Raw genomic sequence first — 17391 nt, 5'->3', positions numbered from 1 at the left:
TGGGATAAAAGATGACAATAGTGCTCCTCCAAAAGCCCACTTGTTAAATTCTTGTCGTTTTCCCAAACTACACAAAGCCGAGCCGTACGATGGAGGTATCCCTCACGCATCACCCAGAATTAAGCCCCAAGGCCCCCAACCCAACAATTGCCCGCCACGCTCGTAAAAGGAGCGTGGGCCAGAGGCACATAGAGTATGGAATATGGGCCGGCCCAATAATGAATGATTAAGGATGATACAGATTTTTATTGTTGGGGTTAGAAAGTGGTGTTCTAGACTGTAGCTTGACTTTTGCATGTTGGTCTTTGCTCGACTCCCCCACCATTTTCCACTTAATTATGATAAAGCCATTGATGTTTCGAGATTTGACTTGTGGCCCCACCACGGCACCACACGTGATTGTACCATATAAATAAGAGAAAGAGAGAAACAAACCAACCAAAAATAAAAGGGCAAAGCAAATGGGTATTATTACCGTATTGCAAAAGGAAGAAAAGAAATTAAATGGGCCTGGGCCTAGTGGTGGGCTTCCACTAAGATGGCAGGCCTAGTACTATTTGAATTGCATGGTACTGGGACAAAAGAAATAAAATATTAATTATGATGTGAAGAAATATGATAATGTATTAATGCATATGGGTTTCATTCTTTTGTTGTTAGCAAGATACGCAATGGATTTATAGTCTTAGATATAATTTATTATAAGTATGGAGAGAGGAGAGACTGAAATTGTGGTGTATGTATGACTGTATGAGAAGGCGACCAATACCACATAATTCAAACACAAAATGTTATTTCAATAGCTACCCAACAGCCAAGTCAAACTGGCTAAGTAAATTACCATAACATCCTTCATCCTTTTTAATGCTTAGGGCTTCTATTTTTGGAAGTTATACCAATGTCCTTTGTTATGGTAGTTCTTTAACTTTTTTGTTTAATCGTCACTATCATGAGTTAATTACACTTACACCCCCTGAAGTTTATCGTCTTTTCATATATACCCCCTGAAGTTTTAATAATTACACATACACCCCCTGAGGTTTCAAAACTGTTGCATATAACCCCCTATAGTGAGACAAAAAATGATGAAAAATTATGCAAAAAGACATGCTAAGGGATTAAATAACTTGATAAGATTACTCAAAGTGTAAGGTCCAACCTCAATACAAATATTTTCTTTTTTATTTCTTTATTTTTTTTCTCTTGTAGGGGGTTATATGCAATAGTTTTAAAACCTCAGGGGGTGTATGTGTAATTATTGAAACCTCAGGGGGTGTATGTGAAAAGAAGATAAACCTCAGGGGGTGTAAGTGTAATTAAACCTCACTATCATCCTCGTCTTATTATCTTAGGCCCATATCTTAATTTTTTTTATTTAATAGAGTACGCTTGCTCGCCGAGCCTTTGATTTGGATTAAAAAAATAGACTTTATTATACTTTATTCACCTGAACTTTGTAGTCGATCTCACTTCACCATCTAAAAAAAAAATTGTGCCAGTTTATCACCTAATCAAAAATTTGTTGCAATGTACCACTTATGACTCATTTTATCTAAATTTTTGTTAAAAATAAGGGTGTTTTGATCTTTTTTAAGTTCCTATTGTTAGAATAAAAATAATTTTTTTACATTTTACCCGCTTTGACACAATAGAAACTAATTTGAAAAGACCAAAACACATTTTTTTCAATAAAAGTTTAGACAAAATGAGTTAGAGATGGTATATTATAACAAATTTTTAATTCAGGTGGTAAACTGACACAATTTGTTTTTTAGATGGTGAAGTAAGATCGACTACAAAGTTCAAGTCGATAAAGTGTAATAAAGGCAAAAAAATATTAAAACTAATAAGGTAATTCTGTAAAAGAGTTGGATCTATATTAAATTAGACTTAAAGGATTTGAACTCTAATTTTGAGTGTGGATAAATACTTACTAGCAATGAAACTATAAGCCTCTACTCTAAATGAAATGCATTCAAATAGACTTAAAAAAAAAAAAAAAAAAAAAAACCAACTAATAGACTTATGTAGAGATTAGACTTGGTAAATTTGAGGTATGAATGTAAAATTTATGTAGAATAGAGACAATTAACAATAGATTCTAAAATTTCTAATCTTGCTGGTCAAAAGAAGCAATTATAAGTTAGCAGCTAATTAACTTAATGGCGGACTTTATTAGGATTTTGTGTTCCGACTTCCGAGTACATTCTGACCATTGCTTGCAATTTAAAATTTTAAAGGCAACTACGAGAATGATGAAGGGGCAACTTGCAGAGAAGACAAAAAGAAATTCAAGATAATATATGCACATACATCTATTGGATTTGAAGAACCAACCTTGATCAACATTCAACAATACATGATTTACTTTTGACTGTTTTGAGTGATTGGGAGATGTTCTAACATATTTATGTAGGATAACCTTTGACTCATCAAATTCAAGGAAGTTCCTGAACTTTATTAGTTTTGATCTAAAAAATAATTAGATATATTTTTATATTAGGTTTTCTAAAATATAATTATTTTAAACTTGATCACTCTAGTGCTGGATTGACATACGTGTTATTTATTATATGTAAAAGAGATAGAAGAGCAGTGTATAATGAGGCTGTCACACACTATGTAATCTCCATCTCCTTGAGTATATAGCACCCAAGGCTCAACGCTTCCTAATAAGACATTCCATATAGAACAATACTTGGGTCACCCCCGGTACCTCAAGGTCACCCCCACCCCCTTAAGTTTTGATTTCGGTAATATCGGCACATAATCGAAATCGTTCACTTTTTAGATAACATATTAAAGATCATCTCTGTAAAAAATTAAATCAATCGGAAATCGTTTGGTTATATAACTGTTGTCAATTAAATAGAAAAAATCAATGGTTTAGTAAAAAAATCACTCTTTAATTGAAAATTATATATTTTTTTCTATTTAATTGACAACAGTTATATAATCAAACGATTTCCGATTGATTTGATTTTTTGCAGAGATGATCTTTAATATGTTATCTAAAAAGTGAATGGTTCCGATCATGCACCGACATTGTCGAAATCAGAATTTAAAGGGGTGAGGTGACCTTGAAGTATCCCCGAGGAGTTACCCAAGTATTGTTCTTCCAATATGGACATACAAAAGACACTTGCAACTTTGCAAGTTTCAACGAATTGGGTCACCGAATACAAGTTTGACATGGCTTCATTTGCATTCAACATTTTCCAATTTTTCATAAATAAAAAAATGGCGGGGAATATAACCAACCCAAAGAGGCCGGAGGTTCCTCCAAGTGGCAGCAACCCATGAACCCCTTCTCACTCGTTCACTCACCATCTTTTCTATTGTCTGTAATGTCAACTATCCAAACAGAAACAGTCAAGAGTCCATGCAATTATATTAGTATTTCTTTCTTTGGCCATCATTTTCATATTAAAATTAATAAAGTTCATGGAATTTTGGTTACAACTTACAAGAAAGAAAAGTTGTTCATGAAAATTCAAACCCTAGCTAACAAAAAGAAAATTTTGGTAAAAACACACACAAACACAATTAACAGAAACTTATACTCAAACAGTGAGAAACATAGAGTACCATACCATGGATATGGCTCTTCTTCCTCCTATGATGGTCTCCTCAGGATTTTTGCCAACTGGGTCTTTGTTGCAGTCATTGATTCACATATGCAATGAAGTTTGTTTCATGGAAGGAAAGCTTCCCTTTACGCAGGCTCGGAACATCTCAACCATGATAAGGAGGATCAAGCTTCTTTCTTCTTTGTTTGAGGAAATTCAAGAAGCAAATGGTCCTCTTCCTCCATCTTCAATCCTGTGTCTCACCGAGCTTTTCTCCGTGATTCGAAGGACCAAGTTTCTAATTCAAGACTGCAAGGATGGCAGCTTTTTATGGGGTCTTATGCAGACAGAGCTTGTTTCAAATCAGTTCTATGTGCTAGTGAAGGAGTTGGGGAGAGCACTTGATATCTTACCTCTGAGTTTGCTTAATATTACAGCAGATATTAGAGAGCAAGTTGAGCTTCTTCACAGGCAAGCAAAAAGGGCAGAGTTGTTTATTGACCTTAAAGAGCTGCAGAGAAGAGAAGATCTTCTGCAATTGAGGGGCAGCAACAGTGAGAAGAACAAGAAGAACAAGGGGTTCACAGACTTGGGCAAAGTGAAGGATATACTGGGCAGCATTGGTCTGAGGAACTCCATGGATTATGAGGAAGAAACTTCAAAGCTAGAGGCAGAAGCTCAGAAGCAAGCAGGAAGTGGTGGACTAATTGTGGTATCCAATATAAACAATCTTATATCCCTTGTTTCATATTGCAAATCCATGGTTTTCATTGATGAAGAATTTGAAAAACCCAACAAAGAAGACTTTACTAAGATGGTGCATTCTGCGCCCTCAAATAGATATTATGATCATTCTTCATCTTCTCAATCTATAGTTCCCAATGTTCCGGATGAATTCCGCTGCCCAATTTCATTAGACTTGATTAGAGACCCTGTTATTGTAGCATCCGGGCACACATATGATCGAAATTCAATTGCCCAGTGGATCAATTCAGGGCACCAAACATGCCCAAAAAGTGGGCAGAAGCTAATTCACATGGCCCTTATACCCAACTATGCACTGAAGAGTCTAATGCAGCAATGGTGCGAAGAGAACAATATTCCACTAGTGGAATCCACACCATCTCCCTCAGATTTTGAGAGGAGCAACAGCAAGAGAGAGTTGTCTGAAAAAGCTGTGGATCACATTTCTGTTACAAAAGCTGCTGCTGATGCTGTCAAATTGACAGCTGAATTTCTTGTGGGGAAACTAGCAACTGGCTCACCAGATATCCAAAGGCAAGCAGCATATGAGCTCCGATTACTTGCCAAATCCGGCATGGATAATAGAAGGATAATAGCTGAGGCAGGAGCTATTCCTTTTCTTGTGATATTGCTGAGATCCCATGAGCCAAGAATACAGGAAAATGCTGTCACTGCATTACTCAACCTTTCCATCTTCAACAACAACAAGATTTTGATAATGGCGGCCGGAGCAATTGACAGCATAATAAATGTCTTGGAATCAGGGAACACCATGGAAGCAAGAGAGAATGCTGCAGCAGCAATCTTTAGCTTGTCAATGATAGATGACTGCAAGGTGACCATTGGGAAACGCCCTAAAGCCATTCCGGCACTGGTGGGGCTTTTGAAAGAAGGCACCCCGGCCGGTAAAAAAGATGCTGCCATAGCACTCTTCAATCTTGCAGTCTACAATGCCAACAAGGTCAGTGTGGTGTTTACCGGGGCGATTCCTCTGCTCATTGACCTGTTGATGGATGACAAGGCTGGGATTACAGACGATGCCTTGGCAGTGCTTGCACTACTTTTGGGTTGCTCTGAAGGGCTGGAGGAGATTGGAAAGAGCAGAATTTTAGTGCCTATTCTTATTGATCTTTTAAGATTTGGTTCTCCAAAAGGGAAGGAGAATTCAATAACTCTTCTGTTGGGACTGTGCAAAGATGGAGGAGAGGAGGTTGCAAGACGTCTGTTAATGAACCCAAGAAGCATTCCTTCTCTTCAAAGCTTGGTTGCAGATGGATCCTTGAAAGCTCGAAGAAAGGCTGATGCACTGCTTAGATTACTGAATAGGTGCTGCTTTCAATCTCAGAATCAGATTGTCACAGTGTAACAGTGTTTGTTACTTAGAGAGAGGTGTAATGGTGTATATTTGTGAAAATTAAGCACAGAAATGAAAGTGTTGTTCATTTAATACTTACTGCAAATGGATCTCAAAGCTCAAGTGTTGTTTGTTTCCAGAATAATATTCAATTTTTCCCTCTTCATTTTTTTAGCAATTATTGTATTTTCATTGAAGATTGTAGCTCACTTCCTCTTTTGAGAATCTAAATTGGTAACTTTTAAAATTTTGTTATTATTGACTTTCGATAATTTTTTTTTTTTTTGAGAAAGTTACTAGAAACTTTAATTTGATTTATTATATTAAATTTAGTTTCTATTTCTTACCAAAAATGTTGTACAAAAATCATTTTCAAATCTAAATCCTATCCAAATAAAGTTTTCTTCGAGACAAGGGATCTGAAACTGTACTCCGTATATATCTTGAAAGGAAAGAAAAGAAAAGGTACGAATCTAACCACCTTAACAAATAATTTATAATTCTTGGCCACAAAAAAAAAACAAATAATTTATAATTGGTGGTGAAATATTCTTGCACACCAGCTACATATCTTAAGCCAGATCTAGTAACTGTACTCGAAAGAAATAATACAAACTTTACATTTGTAAAGAGCTATTGCAAAAATGAAATAATCGACTATATTTCATCGCTTAAACTCTTTTACATCAGTTCCTCGAGGAGCCCCAACCTCTGTTACCATGAGCTGCAGCCGACGGATTACGAGACTCTAATTTAACAGACAACGACCACTACTACTACTACTACTTAAAAAAAACAAAGGCCCGAAGATGAAATGGTTTAACATAGTTAAACCAATCAGACCTGAACATGCTTAATATTATATTATGAGGGTGAGTTTCACATCCATCTGTGAACCACGATTCACCTATGGTGGGGATAAGTATTTTATTTGGTGTTTTACAAATCTACCAATTCCAACTGAATGTGTGTGCCCTTTATTTCATATTTCCAGTACCAGCTTCCACGGTCCATCATGTTCTGTTCAATAGGATCTAATCGGACTGCTAAACCTGTATAATCAAAGAAATGATGGATGAATTGGTGATTGTGTTGCACATATATGTATGTGACAATGCATTCGGGTGTGTGTACATGTAAGAGAGAGGGGGTCAGTTCTAACAGTTATCACCAATGTTACGCTTTGATTCTATCTCCTGGGATGTAAATCACTATGTTTCAAGCAAGTGTTTTTCTATTTGCACCCAATATTCAACATACCTCTCTTCCTAAAGTATTTTCATATTTTTCTCTTTTCATATTTATATCTTTTAATACATACTTAAACTTAAGACATTTTTTAAGAAAAAGACTGATCAGCCGGTCTGGACAGTCCCCCTCCTCTGTCCTCTTCCCTCGCTGTGTCTTTCACATTCCCAATTATATTGGATAATGCTGATGATAGTAGTAGTATGCTTAACTCTACAAACTAAGCAGGACAGTAGACAACAGACACACTAAGCAATTATGTTATGAAAGGCTCTTAGCTTACAAACCTGAATCTCCTGGTGTGATCTTCATTTTGTAGCCATTTGGAACTTCAAATATATGATTTCCCTGCATCAGGTAGAAGCAGTAAAAAAAGCTTCTTAGCTTTTACTTATAATAGAAATTTATAACCAGCTTATAATTTCTGAATAGACCAGCCTGAGAGGTGAACTCCTAACAATTAGATGCTAACCCAATCATTTACCAAAGCCATCAAAGGAAATTACATGGTCCAAATTAGAATTGAATATTGCAAATGTTAAATTTAATAATTTAAAAAACTCTGCCTCTTAGTTTTGAATTCAATACAATGAAATTGATTTACATGTGTAGATTGTATACTAGAAACACAATGTCACATTCCCCAAGCACTCTTTAACAAAATTATTTATTTATCAAAAGAAAATGCTTTTGACTGGATTGTAAGGACGGTAGGACTTACTGCTTAAGTAGGAATACCCAAGGAGTAAAATTTCGGTTTCGAGGAAATTTTCGATGGAAATTTCGACAGAAATTTTTGCAAAAATTTTGATTAAAATTTAGATTTCGAAAATTAGACAAAAACGACAGAAATTGCTATCAAAATACGGAAATTTTGAATGAAACTTGACCATATGCTTATTTAACATATTATCTATTACATTGATAAAAAACATTGAAAAAACCAAATTATATAGGAGGTTTTATATGATATAAGGGGAATATAATGCGCGTTAGAGGTAAATACTGTTAAAAAAATGAGTCACTAATTAATAATTATATAAATCACACCTCAAATTTATTTATACATGAAATTTTTCCTACATGAAATTGATCTACTGGAATTTATTGACATATCACATATCTATGAAGAGGCAATGGGATGACTTTAAATAAAAGCATGAAATTATGGTCCAATTTATTGTGGTGAGACATTTGACATTTCTAGTCAAGTACAACATTGAAAAAAAAAAAAAAAAAAAAAGGTTTGATAACTCATACAAAAAAAAAGGTCTGAAAACTCAGACAAAAAAAGGTCTTTCAAACTGATGGTAAAACCGTAAAACTATTATATATTCTAGATGTTTTCTCAATCAATATAAGCATAATTAGCAGCAAAATTAGAAGTAAACTAGTTAATCTCATAAGCTTTTACAAATAAGCAAATAAAAAAAACGAAAAATGAAAAATAGAGAGTTAGAGAGGCCTCAGATCTTGGTGGATAAAAATGATCAGATGGGAGATGTTTCAGATCCCATCAATAGTAGCAAATACTGATCTTGCATCAGCGGCCTCAAATTTAGTAAAAATAAATAATCGATTAATATCTATATCAATATGGAATTAACTGTCTATATCAATATCAAATAAAAGCAGAAAGAAGTCAAAGAACAGACATATGAACATATCTATATCAATTAATATTACCATATATTAATATATATATATATGGAGGTCCAGGGACATTAGATAATAGCCATATATAGTAGATTCCTCATTTCTTGATCCATATGATCAAAGAATCGCAACATCTTGCAGGGGGTCACACGCCATATCTAAAATAGCCATATGATCAAAGTATCTCGCCGGGGGAGGAGGCAAGGGGCTGCTGCAGGCGGAGAAGAGAGAGAGAGAGAGAACTTGTGCGCAGGGGAGAAGACAGAGAGAAGAGAGAGAGAGATCTGAGTGGATGAAAATGGGGCTGGGAGTGAGGTATCAATAGTCACAGCAGGGGGGTCGAAATTTCTGCTGAAATTTTGGCGAAATAGCGAAATTTCGGAAATTTCGCCAAAATATTTTCGAAAAATAAGGGATATGTGATAAAATTTCGGGTCCCCAAAAAAACGACGAAATTTTCGAAATTTCACTCCTTGGGAATACCTCATATAAGCTGTAAAAGCTGGAGCTACTAACCCTAATTTATAGAATGAAAAAAAAAATGAAATTCAATAATTTCTGAATGATTTGTCTATCCTCCATGCATATCTACATTGATTGGTAGTGAATCTAACCTGTAAGATAATATCAGCCGCATCAAATTCAGCATTTCCATGCAGTACAACCTTGCATGCCTCAATGCGTTGCACATCATGCTTCCAGTATACATTGTCTCCAAAAGTCCAGTCAATGCCCTCATTCAGTACTTTTACATTCTGTAATTTACATCTTCCACACCTACAGAATCAATAGTCTATAAATATGAGTGCCATTGTAAATGGATTCAGCATTTCTGAAAAGACTTAAAACTAGTAGAAATGAAAGCAGCATGCTACCTGTGTCCGTATTGTAAAATGGGTTCACCGTTTTGGTCAATCCTAGTTGAGCCCATAACGTTATCAGCCTCTATGATCAGGCTTCCATCAAGCTGGAATGTAGGAAAAAGATTAGCTAAGGAAACTATAACTTATATTCCTTAATGTTCTATTTGAATAGTATAAACCTGAACATTCCTCCACAGGAACTCTGCAACCTCTACTTGTAACTCGGAACCCTTGGATATTGAGCCTCCATAGAACTGATAGGCAATGAATAATACAAATAAATAATAAAATCAACAACACAGTCTTGGATGCTAATGAGACCACCTGATTACAGTATGTGAAAAAGAAGGAACCATAACTCAATGCAGATAACATCTATATATGCTAATTGGTAACACAAGAATTCAAAATTACAAAAGGAACTAAATGCACATTCCTAGAGAGAAGGGAGAAAAATGAGTTGAACCTTGAAATCATGCATCATTCAGATTCTCATTGACTTACTTTTTGTCTGGTGACCTCCCAAAGTGGGCCAAGAGCAGGGTGCAGAAGAATAAGAAATGGTGGTCCAGAACATAGATATTTGTCATTACTTTCAATCTGCAGCATAGCATGAAGTAAAATACCATTATTGAACATCAAAAAGAAAATTCATCAGAAACTCTATGACTTGCTAGATGGATACAATGAACTTGCATTGAGGAAATACTTAGTGATGGCTCACATCAAGCGGAAGTAATTTTGGCAATATACTGCACAAGAATCAGAAGGATATACCTCGGGAATGTTAATATCACATTGAGAAAGAAGATCATGGGCATTTCGTAAGATATCCAACAGTGAACCATCAGGAGTCTGCATGTGAATTCAAACTTAAAAATATTACCTTAGGGAGAAAAATTACCATGTCCAGTGACTATTCTGTGACGAAAAACGTGTACACTTCAATTTAGTCCAATCTCTACTCCCACAAATTGGAGACAGGGAATACTAATACATAGACAGAGAACACTAATACATACTTGGTGTAAAGATTTGTCTGTGTGCCTTCTTTTTCTCTTAGCAGATGAGGTGACTCTTCTTCGTTGATCAAAAACAATATAAGTATCAAGCTTATCTGCCAACAATTATAGCTATTAAAGTTACTGATAAGCATAAAAGATAACAAGAACTGGTATGTCACAATAATCTGCAATATATCAGAAATAATACCTTCGAAACCCTTATAACATCGAGATGGACATGTATTAAGAAAGTTGTCAGCAATATTCTGCATCGTGCATTCAAGCCTGCCCCCAGAGATACTGATGAATGAAAATGATTAGGAATCAGGCTAACATCATTTATGTGTGCTACAAATTCTGTTTCTTTGCATGGTGTACACATTAATGGTCAGCATACCATGCAGAATTAATAACAATAATAGGTAAAAAGAGATAATTTGAGGTTATCTCTGAAGGATCTTCTATCAAGTATTATTGACGCAGACAAAATAATCACTCATGAAAACAGCATTTAAAAGTTTTAAAAATACCTGTGTGGTTTTCCAAAATGGTCTACAAATTGTATTTGCTTTTTAACATTTAGCACCATTCCTGGTAAGCTGTTTCCGCTATTACTTGACCCAACCAACTCTGCCGAAGGCAAATCTACATACAAGATGTTTGTATTGGCAGGAAAATCTGCCTGCAAACTTGAACATAGAAAGCATGGTTAATTTGGGAGTATATACTGAAATTCTGCACCGTAAAATAAAAAATAGGTGGATAAAATGAATTGCCCAAAGTACTTATAAGAGGAGTTCATGAACTAAGAGACAAAACCAAAATACATAAAACAATAATCTTTACAGATATTAAAAGTCAACAAATGCATCTCTACATAAACCAGAAAAAGGAACCTATCCTATGAAATTGCATCATATCATATAAACTAGATTACAAATTTCAATTAACAGATAATATATACCTATTACGAGAATGAGGTCCATCTGCTATCCCAAACTTGTCAAACTCTGTGTATTCGATGCACGACAAACCATATGCCCACCTTCCATCAAGATTTTTTTTCTCAATTAGAACATTTACTCCTTCTGTAGCCCCCAAGTTCCTCTTACAGGATGCAAAACCCAGTTTCTGTTACATGTAAAGGTAGAGTGAAAAACAATAAAAGAAAAGAAAGTCTAAGTCTGCAAGGACCCTCTAGTAACATAGGTACCATTTTCCACAAAGTCAAATGAACTCAATAGCAATATCAATTATATATAGTAGATGCCAGAAAAGGAAGGGGGACCTAAGATAATTTTTTTGAATAAGTGTACCTTCCCATGGTGTAAACCAATCCCTGCCAGTGCCAAGAGGGTCAAATCTGTAGCTGCCACAACATTGCTGAAAGTTCACCGTTATTTATGTAAATCCAAGTTTGACATCCAAATTATCAAAATTTTCCAATTGAAGAAGAATAATGAACTTGTGATATTAAATATACTACTTGTGGCTCACCTAACTTGTCGTACAGTTGCACCTTTTCGTCCATGATCATAAAACCATTTGAAAATGCCCTTATCATAAGCAAGTTTCCATATCACACCATGACCACCAGGCTTGCATATGGGTGCAAAAGGTTTCATGATTATCCATTGCCCATCCTCTGCAGTAACAGCTGGAACAAGGGGCTGGAAGTTCACAATTTAATTATCTAATCAACAATGATATTCATTGCCCAAACCAGAGAATCAATATTAGCAAATATCCTCAAGGTTTACCACATTAAACCTGTTCAAAAAGTTGGAAACTTGATCGACCTCTTCTAAACCATTCAAGTTTTTCACAAAGACAAGTTATGCGTGCATGGTTGTTCTTTGCAGAGCTTGTCATGATTGCAACAGGGGTGATGCATTGTTTCCCATAGATCTTGAAGTACAAGAACTCTCTAGCCTTGAATTGAAACACACAAATGTAAGATGCATTTAACTTCCTTCGCTACAAAATAATTTAAAGTTAGCTCATTCTTCTTGTCAAGTACAAAGCTTGACAGTCAGAGATCTTATACCTGAAGATCTCTTATAAGACCTTCCAATAAAGTTCGTCCACAATAAGGAAGCATTGCAGCGGGGAGACATTCACCTGTGTCGGGATCAACCAAACCAAGCCTGTCTGCAGAGCCTCCCAAAGGATAAATTTCACCTAGGTCTGGCAAACCCTAAAGTGGATAAGATCTTTTAGTTCAAAACAACCCAATGTTGCATTCTTCATGTTGAATGAACAATAGACCCTGGTACTAACCTGAATTCCCCACAAAGCAGCTTGAGATGTATATTCTGCATTTTGAGAAAGATCCAGTCCACTAGGAGCATGAATTTGCAAAAAGCTGCATTCCATTTGCTCTTGTACGTTTTTGGACCAGGTTGTAGTCTGCATTTCAACTCTTGATTGGGCTAGAAGCTCCAATACTGTTATCTGATATCTGCACCAAGTATGTAATTAGACGGACCTCAAGTTTGTATATGATATTTACAATTTATTTCCGACGCAAAACTTTTCATAGAAGCAAATTGATCAATGGAAACAAAGCAAATTCATACCCAAATACCCAAATACAAAGACTATTGTTAACAAATTAAAATAAAAACATAGAAATAGCTAGCTGACCCAATAATTCCTCCAATGCAGCAATAGAACTGTTCAATCTCTTCCAAATTCTTTAGAAGCTTCTTCAAGTCCTTCAAATCTTCAGCATTCAAAGCCACGCCAATCCTCTTCCCCAAACCCTCGCCATTCATATCCAATTTCTCAATCATATCGACGAGCGCATAAAGCGCGCTCTTCACCGAGCTCCTGACCGAGTCCAGCTCGCTCTCGACGAACTCAAACCCCCAGCCAAGCACGTGCTCTTGCCCCGCCGCAACCAAGCACTTGAGCAAGAACAACTCGTACGGACTCAAATTAAGCGAAGCCAAAACCATGGAGAAGCCGCTCTTGCTGGAATTGAAGAAGCGCTTTACTCTGTAATCGCCGTCGATCGCTCTGAGCTTGGCGCGTAGGGAATTGGAGTCGGCGAGCCTGGAACGGAGAGATTTGAGGCGCGAGAGTTCTTGGTGAAAATCGAAGTCGGGAGCTGGCGGCGCGTACTCTACCGGCGCGGTGGTGACGCGCGTGATGTAACGGGAAGGCTGCGAGCACGATAAAGAAGAAGGAGAAGAAAACGAGGAGGAAGAGAGAGAGAGTGGGGGTTTGGTGAGGCGGAGAGAACTGAGAGAATGGAAGTGAGAGTGATAACTTTTGAAGCTGAAGAGGAAGTTTGTGCTGTTGTGGTTGAGGATTGGCGTTGAGCGGGCCATCATTTACAGAGAGAGAGAGAGAGAGAGAGAGAGAGGGGGGGAAGACAAGAATAAGAAGAAAAGGGAGGGAAGGATAAGAAGGAGATGCTTTAAGCATATACCGACCGTGTTTGGTGTTTGGCGCATAAGAGCGCGCGAGAAAAAATCCTATCAATATTTCTCTCTTCTCGACAGTCTACTCTCGTCCCAACTGTCCAACAGTAGAAAGACCTGTCTGTCTAGATATGTCCCTCACTTTTCCGCCTTTTTCCTCGGTTAATCCTCCCCCTTTTGTTTTTTTTAGGCCTGCTATTTGCACTCTCAATTTATTTTGTGAAATGAAAAACCACTTGAAACCAAATTACTTAAAAAGACAGAAAATAAAAGAAAATGATAAAACAAACCAAAAATACCCAACTACACACCCTTGCCAGCCTCCTCCGGCCACCACCATCGTTGTTGCCGGATCCCTCGCTGCCGACACATCCTCCTCCTTTTTCATCTCTCTCTCTCTCTCTCTTTCTTTTTCTTCTCTCTCTATTTTTTTTTTCTTTCTTTCGCCGGCCTCCTTTTCCATCCGGCAGAAAGGTTGCAAAAGAGAAAAAGAGAAAGAGAGAGACGAAAAAGTGAGAGAGGAAGAGAAAAAAATGAGTTGGCCACCTCCGGCAAGTGGGTCGTTGTGTGCAGAGGATGGGTTGGGTTTGGTGGCTGTTAGTTTTTCTTTTTTGTGTAGGTGAAGTTATGTGGTAATATTGAGGGTATGTATAGAGAAATTCAAAAAATTTAAAAGTGGTGTAGGGTGTGTAATGTGGATAAATTATTCTGTATAACTGATATATTGACACGTGGTATAACCAGTTTATGTGTTATAATATAAGTAGATATTATTAATATTATACCCTACTAATATAAACACATTATCCAATAATACCTTTATACGTTTGATTGGTTATATCACGTGGCTATATATCGGTTATACCTTATAATTTTTCGTGTAATGTAAGGAAAAAGGGTGTACAAATATCAACTTTTTTTTTTTTTTCCTTTTTCTCATTTTTTATATTTTTTAAGAAAAAATTCTCAATCTTCTAAGAAAAATTGGTGGGTGTGTATAGAGTACTAATGTATGAGTAATACAAGATGTATCTACATTTCTACATCATATTGTTACATCTCCAATAGATAAAAATTCATTGTGCATCACCTTGGTACTATATTTATAATAGGTACAAAATTCATTAATATTTAAGTGAATCCCAAGTCTAATAGTTATGGAATTCATTGTGCATCACCTTAGTACTACATATCTAATTAATAGATATATACCAAATTCATTTAAGTGAATCCCAATTATATATAATTACAAAATTTATTGTGCATCACCTTCGTACTACATATCTAATAGATATATACGAAATTCACTTAAGTGAGTCATAACTCTAATAGATACGAAATTCATTGTGCATGCATCTTGATATTACATCTTCAATTAATAGATATAAAATCCTTTTTGCATCACCTTAATATTACATTTCTAATAGATAAGAAAATCATTCAAGTGAGTACAAGCTCTATTACAAATGTGATATTAATGTTATACAATAAAATATAATAAAAATAGTTTTATCTACAATATATACAACATTAGATATTTTAAGTGCAATTGTAATCCTATACCAATTATGCTATTATTATAATAATGGAGACTTGGGGGTGTATTCAATTAGGATTTTAAATGACTTTGGTGGAATTAAAAAGTTTGGTGGTATTCAATCAAAACTTTTAAAGAGTTTATAAAAATCTGGTGGTATTCAATCAAGACTTTGAAAAAGTCTATGGTATTCAATTAAGACTTTAAGAGAGGATAGATGCTATTTGCACACCCTATTTTTTCTTTTTGCACACCCCTATTAAAAAAAAAAAAAAGACTATACAGCCCTTGCACACCCCTTCCTCTGTTTTTTTTTTCCTTCCAAGCCCGGCAGCCCTTTTCTCCTTTCCACTCGCCCGATCACCACTTTCCTCGCACCACCACCGCCCGCAGCACCACCTTCCTCGCAGCACCACCACCGCGCGCCACCTTCTCTGTCTCACCACATTCTCTGTCTTTGTCCGATGACCCAACCAGCCTTTCAGCCCCTGCTCGACTTCTCTTTCTCTCTCTCTCTCTTTCTCTCTCTCCTTCCCTCTCTCCTCTCTCCCTTCTCTCTTCCCTCCCTTTCTCTGCTGCTGCAGTTGGTTCGGTAGACAGCCACCGAACGAAACTAATGGCTTCGGCAGATGACTGCCGAACGAAACTAACGACTTTGACGGATGGCTGCCGAACGAACCCGCCGGTTTCGGCGGATGACTGCCGAACGGCCTGCAATTTTTTTTTTTTACTTTTGGCATGCAACAGGGAGTGTGGCAGGGAGGTGGTGCTGTGGGGTGGCGTGGCTGGGTTGGCCGGACAGAGACAAAAAAAAGGAGGGAGGAGAGAGGGAAGGAGGGAGAGAGAGAGAGTTGAGCTCGGCAGAGGCATGGGGTGGGGGAGGAGCGAGGGAGGGGGTGGGTTGGTCATCGGACAGAGACAGAGAAAGGGTGAGACCCAGAGCTGCGCACGGTGGTGGGCTTCGCGGAGCTTGCAGGCTTCGACGGTGGTGGGCTTCTCAGCGTGGTCGGGGATGGGTTGTGTGTGTTTGTTGATTTTGGTTAGGAGGAGGAGGAGGTTGGGGAGGGTGTGTGTTTTTTTTTTTTTTTTTGTGAAATGGATAAATTAGGGGTATTAGGGTAATTGAAGGGGTGTGTTAAGAGAAATTGTATATTTTAGAAAAGAATAAAGGGTGTGTAGAAGAAAAAAACAAAAAAAAGGTGTGCAAAAAGAAAAAAGGGTGTGCAAATAGCAGCACTCTAAGAGAGTCTATAAAAGTGACATGATATTCAAAAAGTCATTGACTTTATTAAATGATAGACTTTAAAAGACTTTCATGGACTTTGTAGTGTAAATTATGTTATATCAAAGTCAATAATTCTCCAGTGTCTCCCTGCAGATTTCAAAGGATTTCAAATATTAAAAAACTATTAAAAAAGTGGTAGTTATTTTTTTTATAAAGAGTGATGCTAAACCCCCTAATCTTATTTCTTCACCCACCTCTTAATTTATTTTTTTCTAATTACTATATCCTCTTATATTAATTTTCTTTTTCTCTTATATTAATTGACTCCTCATCCTGGGTTGGAACCAACAACGTTGCCACAATGCAATATAACAGCAAGATATTCAAACCAACCACTTCACAGTCTTTAAGTACTCAACAAAATCACAAGATTATATATTCATAATTTGAGAAATAATGTTACCACCACATCATATAATGTTCTCAACCTGTCAATTCAATTAGACAAATTCTAACAACTCGTTAAAACACAATATTTGACAGTCTAACAACATAAAAACTTAAAATTCAAAACACTTATAATAAATTATGGAACAAAATAATTTTGGTCCCCTACAATTTTAGTCACAACTTTTTATATTGTTTGCAATATTAGGACAATTTATAATACATGCATCTCGGTCTTGAAGTTCATCTCCATTCCACTCACTCACAGAGGACAAAAAAAAAAAAAACATATTGGAGAAATCCTAAAATAAATAAT

The 17391-nt window shown here is 36.4% G+C and overlaps 2 protein-coding genes across 3 annotated transcripts; one reads left to right on the top strand and one right to left on the bottom strand.

Moving 5' to 3' along the window:
- Positions 1-3497: 3497 nt before the first annotated feature.
- Positions 3498-5923, top strand: LOC147289818 (U-box domain-containing protein 1-like). The gene has a single exon (XM_086238341.1). The coding sequence runs from the start codon at positions 3595-3597 to the stop codon at positions 5677-5679; it is 2085 nt and encodes a 694-aa protein (XP_086094467.1). The 5' UTR covers positions 3498-3594; the 3' UTR covers positions 5680-5923.
- A 360-nt stretch (positions 5924-6283) lies between these two features.
- UGP3 (UDP-glucose pyrophosphorylase 3) lies at positions 6284-13933 on the bottom strand. 2 transcript variants are annotated; one of them, XM_086238026.1, is made up of 17 exons: positions 13085-13933; positions 12719-12899; positions 12486-12635; positions 12209-12415; positions 11936-12108; positions 11755-11821; positions 11403-11569; positions 10969-11127; positions 10647-10738; positions 10457-10551; positions 10212-10289; positions 9939-10034; positions 9614-9688; positions 9447-9538; positions 9186-9348; positions 7203-7263; positions 6284-6719 (listed from the first exon to the last, which is right to left on the bottom strand). In XM_086238026.1, exons 1-17 carry the CDS (start codon positions 13774-13776, stop codon positions 6607-6609), a joined length of 2661 nt encoding a protein of 886 aa, XP_086094152.1. In that variant the 5' UTR covers positions 13777-13933; the 3' UTR covers positions 6284-6606. The 2 variants fall into 2 exon arrangements, with proteins under 2 accessions (XP_086094152.1, XP_086094153.1); XM_086238027.1 differs by having other exon boundaries at positions 12209-12370; positions 13085-13932.
- Between the last annotated feature and the right edge of the window lie 3458 nt (positions 13934-17391).

This window comes from Dryas octopetala, chromosome 3, assembly GCF_963921425.1.
Source record: "Dryas octopetala chromosome 3, drDryOcto1.1, whole genome shotgun sequence".
Taxonomy (NCBI): Eukaryota; Viridiplantae; Streptophyta; class Magnoliopsida; order Rosales; family Rosaceae; genus Dryas; species Dryas octopetala.
Note: the sequence above shows the minus strand (reverse complement) of the source record. Positions and strands in the feature narration are given on the sequence as shown.

Excerpts from the sequence above, each read along its gene's own strand:
- LOC147289818 (XM_086238341.1), top strand. The coding sequence starts at position 3,595 with ATGGATATGGCTCTTCTTCCTCCTATGATGGTCTCCTCAGGATTTTTG.
- UGP3 (XM_086238026.1), bottom strand. The coding sequence starts at position 13,776 with ATGATGGCCCGCTCAACGCCAATCCTCAACCACAACAGCACAAACTTC. Across the intron at positions 11,128-11,402 it reads GGACCTCATTCTCGTAATAG|TTTGCAGGCAGATTTTCCTG; the intron begins GTATATATTATC and ends TCTATGTTCAAG. Across the intron at positions 10,552-10,646 it reads ATGTTATAAGGGTTTCGAAG|ATAAGCTTGATACTTATATT; the intron begins GTATTATTTCTG and ends AATTGTTGGCAG.